Here is an 18,901-nt window from a genome sequence, read left to right as displayed (position 1 = left end):
TAAGCGTCTATGGATTGACATGCAGAGTACAGAACAACAACTTGATTTGCAGATGGAAGGAAGGTTCAGACACTAAGTTACTTACAATGCCCAGTCAACTGCAATAATTAAAGTGATGTCATCTGTAGGCAGCCCAACTGATGTCAGAACAATGACCATAGTCACAAGGCCAGCTTGTGGGATCCCTGCAGCACCTATGCTGGCAGCTGTTGCTGTGATACTTTAAACAAGAAGAGGAACAATAAGATTTTACAGCCACATCACACGGCTGGCAATAACACAAAGTATCTCTACATGACTGTTTCTGGACCAGAATCACTCACGTACAAGCCACTGCAACAGGAGTTGATGAACTATTAGAAATCAGCCAGATGGCTAGAATGGGACACATTAGCCTGCTACATTTTCATCTTTTTATGCCTATAGCCAAGTGGGTGAGCTCCAGTGGTAAGATTCTGCACTGCGCCTCTAAGTCATGGCACAGAACTTCTGACCTTAAGGGAAGGGACGGCAGCTAAAGTGGCTTTAAGCTACTTTTGCACCCTCCTGATTCTAGGCTGCTTTGCAGCCTTCAGTGTAATTTAAACAGTTGTGGGGGCCTGTCTCAATGATGTCAGCCTGTCCCCAGAATCTCTTCAATGCTGCATACTGCAGACTTGAAGTTGATACACACCCACCCTCAGTGTAAAACCTATGTCAAGGCTTGCAAGGAGGTCCTTGGAACAAACCTAATAGATGATGTCTGTAGTTCCTGCACCAAGGGAATCCTCCTCTGCCAGTCCTTTTATGCTGTTCTAGCCCTTCTAGCCAGCATATATGAACGGGAGTAGGGGTGAGGATCTCATCCTAGATCCTGGTTTCATCTATTTGGGTCTAAGTATGAAGCAAGCATGAATGATTTCATCCTTCTCTTATGTTTCTGGAAAATAGAAACCAAAGCACTACTCCTGTTTGATTCTCGTATTTTTCAGCCAGGCAGGAAGAGGGCAGGGGGACCTGGCAGACATAAATTCCATCCTCTGGAAAAGAGAGGATAGTTTTGTGATTAAGGAATTAGGCTGGAACTCAAGACCACTGGATTCAGTTTGTCTCTGCCACAGGCTTCCTGTGTGACCTTGGGCAAGTCACTTAGTTTCTATATCCCTCAGTTCCTCATCTGTAAAACAGGGATGATAATAATATTTCCTGTCTCCTACCCTTTGCCTGCCTCATCTACTTAGTCTGTAAGATCCTCAGAACAAGGACTGCCGTTCACTACGTCTTTGTACAGTATTTAGCACAATGGGTGCCAGTCTCCAATCTTGGCTGGGGACTCTAGGCTCTACCGCAATACAAATAGTGAATGAATGAACTGAAAAATTTCATTTTTATTTGACACTGAGTATTGAACCAAATGTCTGACTTCAAATAAGAAATGGGACTGAGTCAGAGTGTTTGGATCATGATCTAGGTGAGACAAAGCTTAGGTGTTTTCAGATTGAGGGTACCATTTTGAGTTCCTCTTCCCCATGTTCAGTGGGGGGAGTCTTAGATCAGGATTCTAGTTTGAGACCATCTCTGATACAAATATTAGTTTCCATGCAGGCTTAAGCTCTCTACTACATACTTGTTCAGTGTTCTATTTAATTAGTGCTCTTTTGGAAAATGGATTCCCTTTTCTAGGAGCATAAATGATTGGGTAGATTGACAGATGGAAAGAGGTAGATAGGAGGAAGAGAGTTAGGCCAGCTACTAGAAAAGACAAAACATAAATATAAAGACAGTAAGTGGGTGACTTACTAAAGAAAATAGGAAGTAATAACCATTTGCATTTATACAGTACCTGTCATCCCATGATTTCAAAATTCTTTACAAACATTAGTTAAGCCTCAAACTGTTGTTATCCCTATTTTCCAATGAGGACACTGTGGTACAGAGATGTTCATTGACTTACTCAAACCCACACAATGAATCCATGGCGCTATAATAAAAAGAACCTAGGAGTCTTAGCTTTCCCACAATACATAAATAAATTCCTTATGTGGGTAGAGGGAGAGTGAAAATTTAGATTTATAAGCAAATGGAAAAAAATTAAAGCTTGTGTGGCATTTGGATACCATGGTGGTGTGCCTAGCCTAAACAGAAAGGAATGTCATCTCAATGTACGAAATGGAAATGAAATTCAGTGGTGAATGTTAACGGTTCCCTGGACACCAAACTATTTCAGAACAGAACCTCTGACTCGGTTGCCAACCAGGATTTAGACCTGCTACTGCTCCCATTAAAGTCAGTGGTAAAACTACCAATGACTTACCTGGGAGCAAGTATAGGGCCCTTAATTAGTAAGATCAGGGAATTCTGCTGTTGCTCATGCTACTTTTCAGGCCAACTTCACAAATTCAGCCACTAAACAATGGTCCCAAATAGAGATGTTTGTTGGCATAATTACATTAAAAGGAAATTGGCAAGGTTAGGAGAGTGTCTTTAGTTCTTTCACTTCTACAGAGATGGGCCTCAACAAGCCCTTGCAATCTTAGTACCAGATCTCGATCCCCCTCAAACCTATCTTCATAACAGGCTGAGACAAAAAAAAAAAAAAAAATTCAAACCAGAACATCCTGAAATTTGGGAATGTTCAGGTTTGGATCCAGATTTCAAATCTCCCAGCGTGGGAGCAGCTAAATCTAGAGAGGGTTTGTCCCATCTTAGACCGAAGATGTTTAGATTCAGTGGTGGAATTCAAGATTAGATTTTGGTGTGGGGCCGATCACTGTTAACAATCTGTTTTCTCCCTCTCTTTCCTTCCATTCTACCCTTGATTTCCCTCCTCTCTTTGATTTGTTTTTAATCTTCCTTTGTCCCTTTCCTCCTACTCTGGCTTTACTTATATCCCCTTATTTATTGGCATGAAGCCTGTGCTTGGCACATGAGCAGACATGGTTTTGCTCTGAGCAGTTTACAATATACATTCTTTCCATCTCCCATCATCCTTCTTGTTCTCTAATCTTCCAGATCACCCTTTCCATCTTCCTCTTCCATTTGGATGATTTTTGTAACATACCACTTGTTTTTATCTTTGTTCTGGGCCCATCTCTAATTAAAGTGTAACCAAATTATAGATCACAAAGACTAAGGGTATGTCTACACAGAAGCTGGGAATCACACGTCCCAGCTGCTGTGTATAGATGTACATGTTCTGCGCGAGCTGGCGTGCTAAAAATAGCAATGTGGCCTTGACATCATGAGAGGCAGCTTGGGCTAGCCACCCAAATATGTACCCAGGAGGTCGGCCAAGAATGCACTCAGATGACTAGGCCAAGTCGCACGCTGTCACACACATTGCAGTCACACGCTATTTTTAGCATACGCTAGTTTGAGCAAAGCTAGCACATGTATGGCTATTTGAGCTGTGAATTGTCTCTCCCAGCTGAGTAGACATATCGATAGCCCTGCACATGACCATTCTCACTTATAGTACAGGGTGAGAAGGCAACAGCTCATATGGGCCAGATTGATTTTTTTTTTCTAGTTTGACCAAACTTTCCCATTAATTCATAAGCAGACTCCAGTTATGGGAAAAAGCTAATTGAAAAAACTTTCTTGCTGTTGTCATTTAGGTCTTATACACACTAGAACTGAAGATGTGCAGGCCACAACAGTGTAAACATGCCCAGATCCGATGGTGATGAGGTCAGAGGGTAGATGGTAGGTCGATCTCTAATGTGGTCAGGCCTTACTTATTATATGAATGTTTTTCTAATCATTCGTTTCTTGCTGAAAACCTGCAGGTTTCGCTCCCTGAGACGTTCTTTAACAGGCAGTGAAATCATTCTGGCAATAGTTAACTGGTTGGAATTTTTTTTTCTATTTAGGATTGGTTATACTATTTTCAAGAAGAAGTTATTTAAAATATAGAATCTATAGTCAGGGCTCTCTAGCCAGTGAGAACTTACAAGCAGCAGCAGTAGAAGCCATGTTTAAAACCTGAGGAGGCCCATTCTGTAACGTAGATAGCCCTGCAGGCGTAAATTACAGCAGCCTCCTTGGGCTTGCCCTATGGGCCATGCAGTTGGAATCTCTCTGCCATGCTTCATTCCTGATGTGCCCGGCATGCCCCTGTTTTATCGAGACCTGCGAGGGATCCTTGGGAGGCAATCTTACAGCTGTCTTCCATATTGCCTGCACTTGATGATCCTCCCCTGGTCTGCTGCGGTACTTAGGGTTCCTGAATGCTGCTCTGGCCCTCCTGTGGTGTAAAGGGCAGAACTCATTGCTGAGGAGCTTACCTTTGAAGTTTACAATGTTTAAAGTTATTTGTGGAGGGAAGGCGCTGGTGTGTTCTTTACATAGTCCCCGTCCTATGCACTGGAAGTGCATCCCCAACAGCACAGGGATTTGGAGGGATTCATTTTTTTGTATAGGATTCAAGGGAAAAAAATTAAACACTGCTAGCAACAAAGTTGTAATCCTAAATGAATGAGCTACAACTAAAAAAGCGAAGGACAAAAAAAGCCAATTTAATAAATTGAAATGCAATATATTTCTCCATTCATGTCTATTTTAATAGTGCTAATAAGATTTCCCTCCACACCGGCCCTGATCTTACAGGAAGCTTTGAACTGAAGATTGCAGCCGCAGTAATGTGCTTGATACACAAAGGAGAGAACGTCACAGATTTAATAAGTCAAATGGAAAGGTTGCTGGGCTTTTGTTTATACCTTATAGTAATAATCTGTCCAAAATCCAGCTCATAATTATTTACTTGAGCAATAAAGATTGCTGCCACTGCTTCGTAGAGGGCAGTTCCGTCCATGTTGATCGTGGCCCCAACAGGCAACACAAATCTGGCAATCCTTCTGTCAACATGGTTATTCTCCAGCAAGCACTTGAAAGTTATAGGCAATGTGGCTGAGCTGCAAAACATCCAAAACAAAAACCAAAACCAAACACATGTTGAAAGCTGTTTTATCCTCAGGGACTAACATTAAAAGCAGCAAACTCATCTCTCTTCCCCTGCATATAGATCATATTCAATGCTGTATCCATTCAAGCCCTATTTCCTATCTTCGCTTCTGTGTCTGCTTATGTATCGGGCCAATCTGGCTTCACTGATAATGGGAGTTTTGTCATTGGCTTCTGTGAGAGCAAGAGCAGGTCAGTTGTGTTTAATGAGCACAAGGCACTTGAGCGTGTATGTGCAAAGTCTGCTTTGCACTGTTACACAAGAGACAATCGTTCAGTTCCCGCTCTACACATTTTTAAATCAATATTGGATGTTTTTCTAAAAGGTATGCTCTAGTTCAAACAGTGATTTATTCAGAAAGTTCTATGGCCTGTGTTAGGCAGGCGGTCAGACCAGATAAGCACAATGGTTCCTGCTGGCCTTATAACCTATGAAAGGTAGAAAGCAAGGGCTGGAGATGCTGCAGAAGCCATTTTGTGTGTTAAGCCACCAAAGGGTCAAGGAAGGAAAGTGTCTCATACAGCTCAGTTGTGATGCCTCTGGAATCAAAATTTCACTGTTGATACTTTCGGAAGGAAGTTCCATCCCGTCCTCCTTAGACAGAAAGTTGATAGCCCTGATGATAAGCTTTGAAGCGGGGTAAGATGTAAACCAAAGAAAGGCAAGGATCTCCTCAAGGCTCCAATAGGGATAGAGGACATGTCTCAGGCCCACCCCATCTCCCTTCAAGCATACAGTAAATAGGGCAGTTTTATTAAAATGTAAGTCTGATCCTGTGCCTGCACAGGATTTCTCCCCCTATCCCCCATGCTTATTAAATTTAAGGGCCTCAGCTCCTACTAACAATGGGAGTTTTGAACACAGACTGAGGGCAGTGTACGCCCTTAAGATATTGCCAGTGCCTACTGAGTATTGACACCGAACCAACAATAAAATACCTGTTTAGGCAACAATTTATAATGGCTGCACAGTAAACAGGATTATTTAAAAAACAGGTTGCTCCTTGCTCCTTGAGCTGAACTCTACAAAACTCTCTCCTCCCAACCCTCCAAGTGAATTTATTTATCTGACATCTTTCACCAGCACTAGCCCTGGGGACTAAAGTCCTCTGTTTGTCCACAGATCAGATACAATAAAGTGCAAGGTTCCTCAACCATGGTGAACTGGTGGGATCACTTCTGTGGACCAGTGAAAGTACAGTTGAGTGTCTGTGCCCACTCATTCCTTACCCTCTCTGCTGATGCTGCAGCCAGAGAAGCCAGCTGGGACAGAGAGAGCTGTGCACTAAGGAGAAGATTTAGGGCTGGCCTACACTGGGAACAGCTACATCGCTCAGGGGTGTGGATTTTCATCACTAGGTTGTTGGATGAATTCTTCTGTCAGTATAGCTACTGCCTCTTGGCAGCATAGGCAGTGTCTGCATTGAAGTGCTACCACAGTGCAGCTGCAGTGCTATGATAGCAGTTTGTGTTGACGTACCCTGAGACAGAGACCACTGGTTCACTTCACACACACTGCTAAGCAGCCATATAACTGTAACCCATTTTGATCCCTAGCGATCAAATCACAAACCTGAGAATGGCTAGGTTGGTGGCAAATTGAAATTACTGCTCCTTATTGGCCAAGAATTGCACACATCCTATTTTTGTTCTCTCTTCTCCTCTTCCTTGCCCTTTACCCTGTCCTGCTTGTTCATCTCACCCATCAGTTATGTCTTTGACTGTAAACTCAATCGAAAAGACAGGGCAGGGTCTATCACTTGTAATAGATTTGTACAGCGCCTAGCACAATGGGGCCCTGACCTAGTTGGCCTCCAGGTGCTACTGGAATATAAATGTAAAACAGAAACCAACATCTTATAATGGACAGTGTTAGGCAATTCAACCATAGGCATAGCTGCTAATAATAATGAATAATTAACTTAAAATCTATTATTACCACTTTTGAGCTACTTAGAGTTCTGCAGTGACATCCACCTCTTTTATAGAAACTTCATCTCTTGCAACTCAACAGCTTCTTTTACAACGAATCCTTGTGTTTCTTTGTATGGAGAGGAGGGGGAAATGTTTATTCTTTTTTCAAAGTTTTTTACATTATTATAGTTTAACGCGTCCAGAGGGCACAACATATGAATAACAATCCTTCCCGACTCTTTCTTATCTTACACAGACTATCTACCAAATGCCACATTAAAAATAATAAAAAATTCCAACTAAAGATGAGGTAAGTCCCACATGCTCTCTTGCAGTTAGGAGATGCAGGTGGTAGTTTGGGAAGCTAGCTATTCAGACAGACAGTAACCCACTCAGGACAGCAGAATAAAACTTGAAAATTCTGGTTCATGTGGGGTTTATGTGACCCTTTTCTTCTTGTTTCACATCCTTAAACTTTGCTTTCAGTTTCAGGCTCAAACAAATCTAAAAATTAAAGCAAAAACTCAGCAAAACCCCAAATTTTTAATTTTGGGGCCTATTTTCAGTCCAAGAGGTTATGAAGCCACTGATATGATATGATATGATGATAAGCAGCTACTGAGTTTTTGCATGGTTTCAACCAGGAACCATAGACTGTGCTAGGTTCCCAAGAAAGTTGGCCCAAGTTCAATCAGAAGGATCACTAATCTCTGAAAGCCTGTCCTAAATTTTGCAGTTTTCAATGAAACTCAAATCTAGCAGTTTTCACACCCCTCAGTGATGTAGCTGTGTGGACCTAACCTGTTGGTGTAGACCTGGCCTAACTGAGTATTAGTAAAAGCAGCTTTTGGGGGTCTAATGTCAAATGCTGAGGAAACTGTTAGGTTTTAACACTTGACCCATACCTTGAGGCCAAATCTAAAGCACTGTTTTTGAATAGCTAAATATGCTTCAGAATTTCCTGAAGCCGTTAGTAAAGAGAGGAGGCATCTTGTCCTACTCAGGACTGTTTTACCGACCAGCAATTGCAAAACAACTACAGATTTATCCCACTCCATTTTGGTGATTGTACAGTGGCAAGGATTGAATACAAACCAATATTTCAGTTATGCAAAGCTCTAAAGTAGGCCACAAAAAAAAAAAAAAAAAAAAAAAAAGAAAAGCCAGTCTCTACAGAAAAAGCACCTTCTTCGGCTGGTTAGCCCTGCCTGTTTATCTTGCAAATGAATCCTAATTCTTATTATTGCTCCAGAAAGTCAACAAGCTGACTTAATCTAGAATTAAGTTACACCTCCCTTTTGTTAAATCTGTCTTTACTTTACACTGCACAAAAGCCAAGGTTTCAGAGTTTCATAAGAAGCAAAAAGCCCCTTGAAATGTTCACATTTTATTTACGCTGTGTGCAGAGGAAAAGAGAACTGGTTCTTTTGATGGGATGCACTATTAAGAAGACGCTGCCTTTGATTCACTGACATTGTAGAAAGATGACTATGGAGAAAAAAACCTTCTACATGTTCCAGGGAAATTATAATCAAACCAAGGGGCATTCTATCTATCAGCCAAATTCTGTCCTTCACACTGTGAGAGGTGCCTGGGGGGAGGAATGGTAACAGCGACAGATGTTCCCTGAGCCAAGCCTCCCTTAGTGCCTGTCACAAAAGCTGAACAATGTCCAAGGGCCTAAGAGCCTGGGATCACCACCCAAACTAGCTGGCCACACACCCTCTTGGGGCTATGGAATGCTACCTAGTATATCACTGGGACCCCCTGCCAAACACGTAAGGAAACAAGCATATGTTGTGCTATGGTCCTGTGTGGGTGCACTGTTTGGGGGGATGAGGAGGAGGGTAAAAGAAACTTCTGCCCTTTCCGTCCTCCACCGATATATATGTGCAAATAAGTCAGAATTTTGCCCTATATGTTTGACATTTCCATACAAATGCCAAGTATGTCATTGGCATCTAAAGTGATAAAACTGGACAGCACATGGGGACTGATTGTTGGATGGAGAACCCTTCACTTACAGGTTATGGGTTCCAGTTATGCTTAGGTCAGCAAAATCATTGCAATGAGATGACTGCTTGGTGGCTTACAGTTCCTGTAGCGGACAGGAGTTCACATCCCAATGCTACCAGCACCATTTCCACAAAGTGGCACCCTTACTTGTAGTCTTGGCAGAGGTGCCAAGAACTAAATTAGCTTTGGGGAATGACCCTCAAAAAGGATCCCTGGAAAACAAAGATAAGGCAAATTAAGGAGTTGGTGTGGGAAGGCTTGCACTAGTACTGCCTTGTTTTACTGGATCTGGGGTTAGCTAGATGTATTTAGACTCCTGGTCTATCATTCCATCATCTTTCACCAACACTAAATTCAGTAAAAAGATGAATTATCCACTAGAGACTCACTAAGCTTTGTCATAGTCTACATTAGCGTTGCTACATATAAAGAGCCAGGTGAAGAATAATTTACTTTTTGGCCATGGCTTTATCCAGTATAATCTGTATTTAAAAACTTCATCCTTCCCATCTGCACCCTCCACTCCCATTTGTCTGTCTTGTTTACCTGTAATTGTAAGCTCGCTGGAATGGAAACTATCTTTGCTAGGTGTTTGTACAGTGTGGCCTTGATCTTTGAGTGGGTTTTCCAAGAGCTACCATAATAACTAATAATAATAGGCAAAGAAAACAGCTGGCCCTTGACATGAACAGGGAAATCTCCCAAGAGTGATTTGTCTCACTTTTTGTGCATGGTATGTCTTTTCTATAGTTACGATCTTTAACTAAAGAAATCTTTCCACACCCAGTGGTTTTCAGTGTTCTGTCTATCATTAGATGTAGGCATGCACTGATGCAGAAACATATGGTAGAGACACATTAGTAGGCCAACCTTTTGTTCTGCTTTAAAATGATCTGATAATCCAATGCCTGTATTATTAATATTAATTTGTTGCCTTTGTGGCAAGTATTACTTAATCAGATACAGATGTGATGACTGTCAGGAGAAGCAGCTTTACTTTCCAAAACCAATTATTTGTGCATGTTCTTTTGGCAACAACTCAGTTATATGCAGTATCTATTCTTCTCAGTATCACCAAGGTGAAAAGTTCAACTATCTCATCACAAGATGCTACCATTTAAGAGGAAAAACACCAAATAATGTATTTTTTTTAAAAAAGAAGTCTACATTGCACTTGCAGAAAAATGCATCTGTTGGTGCAAACGGGCAATTGCACATGCAGCATACAAAGCTATGCACAGAGTCACTTGAGAATGTGCACAATTTTCTGCTTGTGTCCGTACTGGCATTGCAGACTATCAAGGAATGCTGTGTAAACACAAAACACAGTTTAGACAGTTGGGTCTGTAGTTTGGTCACTATAAATCAGGCCTGACTTTTGCTGTATATCTATGACTTATGATTTTGGTACATTTTAGAAAAGAAACTTTGAAAAATTCATGATACCATGACCAACCCGTACCCTAGAGACTAAACTACAGAGAAGGTAGCTAATAGTTGCAGAATGATCTGATGGGCTCAGAGATATAGGCAGACAGATGATGAGAGAAACCAAAGGTAACATACATAGGAAGAAATAATGACCTGCTTCAATCAAAAGGGGAAATAGCTGTTTAGAAAGCAATAATGCAGAAAAGATCAGGTGAATAATACATTGGATATGAACTCACAAATGTGAAGGAAGAGAATCTATTGTATGACAAAGGAAGTAACTGTGCTATTTTATAAAGCCCCGGTAAGACCACACTTGGTAAGTATAGGATTCTAACCTGGTGAAAAATGCCATTATCTTTCTACAGTACAAACTGGAAGAAGAGAAAGGGGCACTTTTTTCTGGAGCTGAGAAAGGTAAAACAATGAGAGACACAAGTCCTAAAGAGGGAAAAATTCAGGTTGAATAGATAAGAAAATGTCCTTAGACTAAGGGGAATTAAGTAATGGAATAAATGGTCCAGAGAGGTGTTTTCACCAGCATTAGAGGTTTTCAGAACCAGGACTGAGGAAACCTTAGTGGGATCAGGGGAGAGTGTTGAGAGGGAGCCTGAAAGGTCTTTTCCAACACTAAGATCTATGACTGTAAGATCATCATCATCTGTGAGTCTGGGGAATACAAATGCATCTGAAGCGACAAACTTTTATGTGTTGTTCTACTTAAAAAATAGCCTTAAACTTTCAAACTTCATTAGAACTAATAAAGCCACCCAAAACACAATTTGCTCCTGATTTCACTGTGCAAAATATACTGTACTATATTTCAGTTAGCAAGTTATTAAATTTTATAAACATCCTGTAAAATGAAATTTATAATAGAGATGCTGACAGTCCCTTAATTTTTATGGCCTTTAGTTGGAACCATTATGATTTCAGGAACATATGGATGCAGTGTAGACTAGGTAGCCCAGGAGACAATGGAAGTTCCTAGGTACTGTTCTCAGCTCTGGAACAGACTCTCCATGTGACTTTGGGCAAGTCACTTAACCTCTCTGTGTCTCTGTTTATCCGTTGGTAGAATGGGGATAACGATGCTTATAATATTGACAGTAATTAGCACATTGAACCACAGATTCTGGAAGCCCTAGCATCTGCTGAGTGAAACTGACATGATTCTTGTCAGTTTCATAGCGGTCACCCACCAAATAGCAGCAATTTCACTCAGCAGCTGCTGAGATCCTGGGGGGTATATTTCATTTTTCATCGGGTCCAGAATTGGAATGAAATCAAATTTTGAAATATTGACATTTCCTGCGCACCTGAACTTCCAAGTTTCAGACAGCTCTAATTAGGACCTCAGAGGTATTTAGTAATATCAGTGCTTAATACCTGGATGATGTCGCCAGAGCAATTAGCAAGGCTTGAAGAATCCCTCTGATGAAAACAATGGGGTTTTTCTTGGTGATAAAGAAGTACATCATTGGCAGAATGAACAGTCCATGAACCACCAGACCACAAACCACAGTAATGGCATAAAAGCCCAACTTCTTCCCAATAGCTGTAGGATCATCCATTTCCAAGATCTTGCCAGCAATAAGAAACACTATTCCAAAAGGAAAATACCTACATGAAGAGAGAGGGAGATTTATCACTATGAGCCAGATCATTTCCACCAAACAATTTAGTGAGATAACAAGTTCCTGTACTTTCATTTCAATACAGACTTAGGACTCAACCATTCAGTGTTTAATAAGCATGGAGGGTGTTTATAGGAGCATCTTGTAGGACTGGACCCTTATTCCTTTTCCATTCACAAGTTCTGGGAAAATGTTTTTATATCAAATTATTAGCAATGATACTGTTTTCTACTGACTGGCCTGTAGGACACACACAACACACTCAAATACAATTTGTTAATAAAGCAGTGTATATCTAATCTCTCCCTCAATGTATGTATTTTAAGGTTCCCATCACCATAGTAGTTAAGGCCCAGATCCACAAAGGTACTTAGGTGCCTTAGTTCCAGTTTTGGCTCCACTGTGACCCACAAAACTATCACTGAGTCCTGAAGGTGCCTAAACTCACTCGGGACCTACGTTTTCATGGTAATAGTTCCCTAGGTGCCTATTTTTCTGCCTCTGGGCACATGCACTGCTGCCTCACTCTTGGGGTCCAGATACCTATCTCCTGCCCAAGCCCCAGTGTGAGTCACAGACCATGACAAGGTAGGCGCTCAGACACCTAAGTTGCATATAAGACCTGATCCAGAAGGCATGCTCAAAGCCTGCCTACCAGATAGAGTCTGAATGGGACCCTAACAGGAAGAAGAGGTGGTTCTGGTACCCACCTTATAACAGCCCAAGGGTTAACACAGTCACCTGGTATGTGAGAGACCCAGTTCAGTTCCCTCCTCCCTGGATTTAAACAGGGGTTTGCCACGTCTCAGGAGACTGCTCTAACCACTGAGCTATGGGATACTCTGGTTTTGGGGAGGAGAGGTTGCTCACAGTGTCTCCTGCTGAAGATGTTCCAGTGTGGATAAATAATGAAACAGTGACTGGAGCAGGGGGAGTGGACCAGGATCTCTAACCACTGGACTACAGAGTCATTCTCTCTCTCTCCCCATGACTGTTTAAGTATTTATCCACAATGGAACAGTCATGGGTTGAGAGCGAGGTGGGAGACCTCCATTCAAATCTTTTCTCCTCCTCCGGCAGAAAGGGGGGAATTGAATCTGGGTTTCTCACATTCCCGGTGAGTGCTGTAATCTCTGGGCTAAAAGTTATAAGGTGGGCATTGCTGCTGCTGCTGCAGTGATCCTTTCTTACCTCAAAGCACTTTGAGATCCTCAGATGGAAGGTGCTATGTAACTACAATGTATTAATGATGTAGTAGCAGTATTTACTCATTATTAAGAATGTTCACAAAAGTGCTGAAGAGCCATTCTTAAATTAGTGACATTGATGTAAAGAGCGAATGTCAACTATATTTTGAAAGTCGTCCCCACCACCACCACACAACAGCATCCCAGAAATTGAGAGCAGCATTTTAGGGATAAAGCTATGAGCAGAGGTGGATTGAGCTTTTGCAGGGCCCTGGACCAGAGGAATTGGAGGCCCCTCCCCACCCCTTCCGCCTGCAGTCGTGTTTCCCCCACCCCCATCCCCAAAGCACTCCTGCCAGGGAGCGGGATCAGGGCACGGGGGCTTCCCCTGCTCCCTGGCAGGAGCGCCGGGCAGGTGGAGCAGGGCAAGCCCCCGCGCCCCGACTCCGCTCCCCAGCAGGTGTGCCCGGTAGGCGGAGCGGGTTGGGGCAAGGGGTCACCCCAATTGTCCGTGGGCCCCGGGCACGGGCCCCGTTGACGCAGTGGCTAATCTGCCACTGGCTATGGGAGATGCAAGAGCCAAGTTGTGAATCTAAGGGTATGTCTACACTGCAGTTAGACACCTGCAGCTGGCCCATGCCAGCTGACTCAGGTTTACGGAGATCAGGCTAAGGGGCTGTTTAATTGCAGTATAGACATTTGGGCTTGGGCTGGAACCTGGGCTCTAGGACCCTGCGAGGTGGGAGGGCCACAGAGCTCGGGCTGCAGCTCAAATGTCTATACAACAATTAATCAGCCACTTATCCTGAAATGCATAACCCCGAGTCAGCTGGCAAGGACCAGCTGCAGGTTTTTAATTGCATTGTAGACATGCCCTAAGATTTATTTTATCGTGCTAAAGGCTACTATTAGACAGATGTATTTCTATTGTTTTTCAAGGAATGTTCCTCCCAAGTTAGAATGTTAATCCATGGCAGGATTTGAAAAATTCTAGGTCCTGGAACCTTTTACAATTTTGCGTATTCTTCAGGGTCTTCTAAGTAATTGATATTTCTAGTAACCTAACTTCAGATCTGCTCATTTACAACCAGCTAGGTCTATGGTATAAAGTGCATAAAACAGAGAACCAGATGCCTAGGTCTGTCTGAGCTGTGCTTGGCATGGGACCTGGGAGTGGGAATGAAGGTGGGCCATACTTTTTCTATTGGTAAGGATTTATGCTCTCTCTTGCACTAGGTAGCTTGTAACCCCACAGGTGCAGCTATGAAGCATGCACTGGCCATTTAAAGACAAGTGAACTTCCAGTCACCCTGACCCCTTGTCAAAAAGGTTACCAGACATGGAGCAGTGCAGTTGGGATTGTAGTGGGATGACTTTACCAGTATAGCTATTTCTGTGTCAGACTACATCCACGCTGCTATTGTGTTGATATACCTACACTGGTAAGAGATTTGCGCTGCTCGAGAATGGGGAATAGCAATTTTGCAATAACTGAGGGTTATTTCGATAGGAGACAGACATGAGTATAGATGTGTGGCTGGCTCTGCTAAAAACAGATGAATTCTACTGGGCTAACTTTTGTTATACCAGGTCTAAGCCACCTTTCCATTCTCCTGATCTGGGATCAGACTTGCCCCCAATCTAATTTACGGGCATTCTAAGTTATTTTGGCTAGAGTGGTCCCTTAGGGCCTACTCTGCTGGTTGGGGATTGCCAGAGGGCCATGCACTGTCATTCTGTCCCTTCATGCCCCTGCCCACACCACTGGCCATGCCATCTACATCTGGAGCAGGTGGCATAGATCTAAATATGTTGCTTTATGGCACCCAGGAATTCCCTTTTGTTAGGGGAATCCCTGGCATCTGTGTTGAGGCAGCTCTCTGTCCTCTTTATGCCACTGGAGTGGTGCAAAGGGAACAGAGCCAGGGACCAGCATCTGGCCTTGAATGTTTGCATAACTTCCTTCAAGTACTAACGCCATACAAAGTTGAGGTTGTTGTCCCTCATGAATTTGCCTGGAAACAAGATTACATCATCTCAGAGCATTTTTTTCTGTTGAAATATACTTCAACGTTTAAAAAGTTATATTTTTGCTTGATAAAACAGCTACTTACCACACAGAAACTGCCACTATCTTCATGACAGATTCATTTAAACACTGGCAAAAACTGACCAAGGGAACTCCACTGTTACCCATTCTGCCCAGCATTATACCTGCAATCAAACACATTATTGTTTTAATTCTCATTTACTTTTGAAAATCCCCAACATACTCCTTCTCTACTGCAACTCAAAGTGAACTAAGTATGGGGTGGCTAGCTGGGTTAGATAATTGGTAGCGGGATAATCCAACAAATCTCTGTGTTGTAGAAACAGAGATATAAATCGCACAAACAAATATAGGGCATGGAAGACAGCCCTTGGTTCTTCTGCTCCACAAAGACAAACATCTACCATTTAAGCTAAAGGAGATCTCCTTTGATTTCCCACTAGGAAATCCCTCACCTTCTATGCACCAGTCACTAGAGGGCAACAACACTGACATTATATATATATATATATATATATGACAGAGAGAGAGAGAGTGTGTGTATGCATTTTAGGGTAAAACTGATAACAGGAGCCTTTTTCTTCTGGCTCACCAGTTTAAATCCAGCCCAGACTGGCAGTGACCAAAAGCCATTATCTGACGTCTGTGAAATTAATTTGGTCTCAGTCCATTTCTAGTGCATAAGCATCTATAAGATAAAAGCCACCCTCACAACTGGTCCTTTTTGCCACCCTGGCTTAGCAGCCTTAGCAGAATCAAGCAAATGCACATGAGTACAAGGAAAGGGCCAAACTACTGCACAAGACTAATCAGCAAAGGAAAAAACACATTCATATGCAACCAACAGTCATAAAGGTAGGGGATCTAGTTCCAAGAATAGTTATGTAACTCCATATTTTCTGTATGGTGTTATGTTTATTATTAGGTATACATTATTAAAACTTATCTATCATGTTCCTATTTAACTAATTTGCTGCAGTGATCCCCTGTGAGGATTGTAACGGATCATGTTAATCACTCAAGGAAGCATTTCAGAAACAAACTGCACCAAATCAATTTATGTTTGAAGAGAACTTTACAAGAAAACGAAGCTGTGAGTGGGGTGCACGCTAACAGTTATTCTGGATGGACAGAGTATTTGGTTTGACTGGGGGCCCATGCTCTCTCACTTGGAGTGAACAGCTGCATTTGCAGGCCAGGTCCCAGATTGTAATGGTTCCAAAACAATCCCCTCCTGATGCAGGGGAGTGAGCCACTTAGATGTCAAACCCAACAATTTCACAATAACAATACATGCAGGATGTGGGTTTATATGTCTGTTAATATTCATCTAGCTGTAAATTTCTGGTCACAAACCACATTAAATTTTATTAACAATGTTGCTCATTTATGCTAACAGAATGTTAATTACAAAGTTCAGTTTTTTAAGCTAGACTGGCTTTATTAAGCCATGGCAGCTTTCCAGGAGTCTTAGCTTTCAAACTTAGTAGAATGCTGAAGAGGGGAAATGGATCACCTCTTATTTTACAGGAATAACTGTGGTTTGCTTACAAGAAGACTCTTTCATGTCTGAGTATGGCAAGTGCTGGCAACAGGAGAGGTAGCAGGCAAGACTGGAGGCTGCTGAATGATGCGTATATGACTCACTGGTCTCTTAAAGCAGTAGTTCTCAACCAGGGGTATGTGTATGCCTGGGAGAACACAGAGGTCTTCCAGGGGGTACATAAACTCATCTAGATATTTGCCTAGTTTTACAACAGGCTACATAAAAAGCATCAGCGAAGTCAGTACAAACTAATATTTCATACAATGACTTGTTTATACTCCTCTATATACTACACATGGAAAAGTAAGTACAATAAATACACTAAGGGATGGTTTCAAGAAATCTTCATCAACAATAAAACCTCACCAGTTTACCCTACTGTCATTTGCACAAGCCCCTTTCTGCAGCCATTATGTAAGAAGCCCAAGTGGTCATTTCCAAGCAAAGTTTTTTACTCTCGGTGATTTAAAATATGATTTCCAATTCTTCAAAGTTTGCGCTAGACTCTCACCTCTTATCCATCACACACACCCCAACAGGGCTACACTTACCCAGCTAGGTGCCCTAGAAAGCTGCCTAGTTGAGGCCCTGAATCAGTGCATTTTAAAGTGCTTTTTTCACACCCCTTCTCTGGCCACCACTGCCCATTTTGGGGCAGAGTTGGCCAGGACCAGACACAACCTTGAAATTGAGAAGAGTCCTGCATGTGGCTTTCTTCCTAAGCTAAGATTGCTAAGCCACTCACCTCCTGCTTCCAGAAAAAGAAAAAGCAGGTTTCTGTTACTAAGAGAGGATGGGCCTGATTCTCAGTTATGCTAAAGCCTCTTTATGCCACTCTGGCAGTGTAAGGGGGCCATACGTTATGCCCACGTTAAAGCCCCTTTACTTTGCTAGAATGGTGTAAAGGGGCCTTGGTGTATATGAGAATCAGGCCCAATGACTGAGCAGAACTATGAAGTTCATAGCAGAACTGCTATGAAGCATCCAGTGCCAAATGAATTATTTTGATGTATATTGTCATATTTTCATACATAGCATATTTGGAGTGATGCTTTTCTTTTCCTCCAAGGCCCATCCACACACCCTCCATTTGATCCCTGCCACTTCATTTTTTCCTAGGATGGGAGGAAGGTGATGTAGAGCTCCTGCCAAAGGTCAAGAAATACCCTGTTAAGTGAGTTGCTCTATGGGCAATTTGTCCGGCTCCTAGAAGCAAAACACATAGGTGGTCTTAAGAAGCAGAATCTTGCGTTTCCTCAGCCACCAATCTGACACGATCTAAAAACGAATCTTTAATGCACATATATAATTCTTCTCCTGTCCCTCCATCACAGTCATAGGTTTTTCAAGTAATGGGCAAGTGATTTGGCGCAGTCTGAAGCCCTGGCACGATCTTTTATAATGCATGGTTCTTCCAGGAGCTGGCAGATCAACAGATGTTCCATGGTTTGTGTTTCACTGAAGTCGCATGTCTGGGTCATTGGAATAACCCTACTGCTGCATATTGACTGTTGACCTGCCAGCTCTTGTTCAGAGGCAATTTAAACTTGTCAGGTCAACCAGTCCTTCTCTGCACTTCTGTGAATGTGTTCAGCAATATTGACATGCATTTTAATGTCCTCGCTGAGTATTTTGAATTGTGTGCACTACCTTTCCAGCCATATAGCCCTTGGTGAATTTTTAAGCAGTTCTGTTGCATCTAGGAAGCACCTGTGTACAGCTTCATGAGCCCTGGCAGTAAGGGGTAGGCTGGGTCCCCAAGGATAACTATAGGCATTTCAACATCCCCAACAGTTATTTTCTGGTCTGGGAATAAAGTCCCTTCCTGCAGCTTTTGAAACAGACCAGAGTTCCTGAAGATGTGAGCGTCATGTACCTTTCCCGGCCATCCCACATTGATGTTGGTGAAACGTCCCTTGTGATCCACCAGAGCTTGCAGCACTATTGAAAAGTACCCCTTGCGGTTTATGTACTCGCCGGCTTGGTGCTCCGGTGCCAAGATAGGGATATGGGTTCCGACTATGGCCCCACCACAGTTAGGGAATCCCATTGCAGCAAAGCCATCCACTATGACCTGCACATTTCCCAGGGTCACTACCCTGGATATCAGCAGATCTTTGATTGCATGGGCTACTTGCATCACAACAGCCCCCACAGTAGATTTGCCCACTCCAAATTG

General features: G+C 42.5%; 1 protein-coding gene across 7 annotated transcripts in view; it reads right to left on the bottom strand.

The window, feature by feature from the left end:
* Nucleotides 1-18,901, bottom strand: part of SLC1A7 (solute carrier family 1 member 7) — a 95,146-nt gene that overhangs the window by 8,521 nt on the left and 67,724 nt on the right. For 5 of the 7 annotated variants that reach the window (XM_073357664.1, XM_073357666.1, XM_073357662.1 and 2 more), the window contains 4 exons: nt 15,241-15,340; nt 11,692-11,925; nt 4,698-4,892; nt 86-220 (listed from right to left, as the gene is read on the bottom strand). In XM_073357664.1, the coding sequence (XP_073213765.1) occupies nt 86-220; nt 4,698-4,892; nt 11,692-11,925; nt 15,241-15,340 (664 nt within the window). The remainder of the gene's footprint in view (nt 1-85; nt 221-4,697; nt 4,893-11,691; nt 11,926-15,240; nt 15,341-18,901) is intronic. The other 2 variants (XM_073357667.1, XM_073357665.1) reach the window with 2 other exon arrangements.

The sequence above is a fragment of the Lepidochelys kempii genome, chromosome 8 (assembly GCF_965140265.1).
Source record: "Lepidochelys kempii isolate rLepKem1 chromosome 8, rLepKem1.hap2, whole genome shotgun sequence".
In the NCBI taxonomy this organism is placed as follows: Eukaryota; Metazoa; Chordata; order Testudines; family Cheloniidae; genus Lepidochelys; species Lepidochelys kempii.
This window is presented reverse-complemented; position numbering and strand designations above follow the sequence as displayed.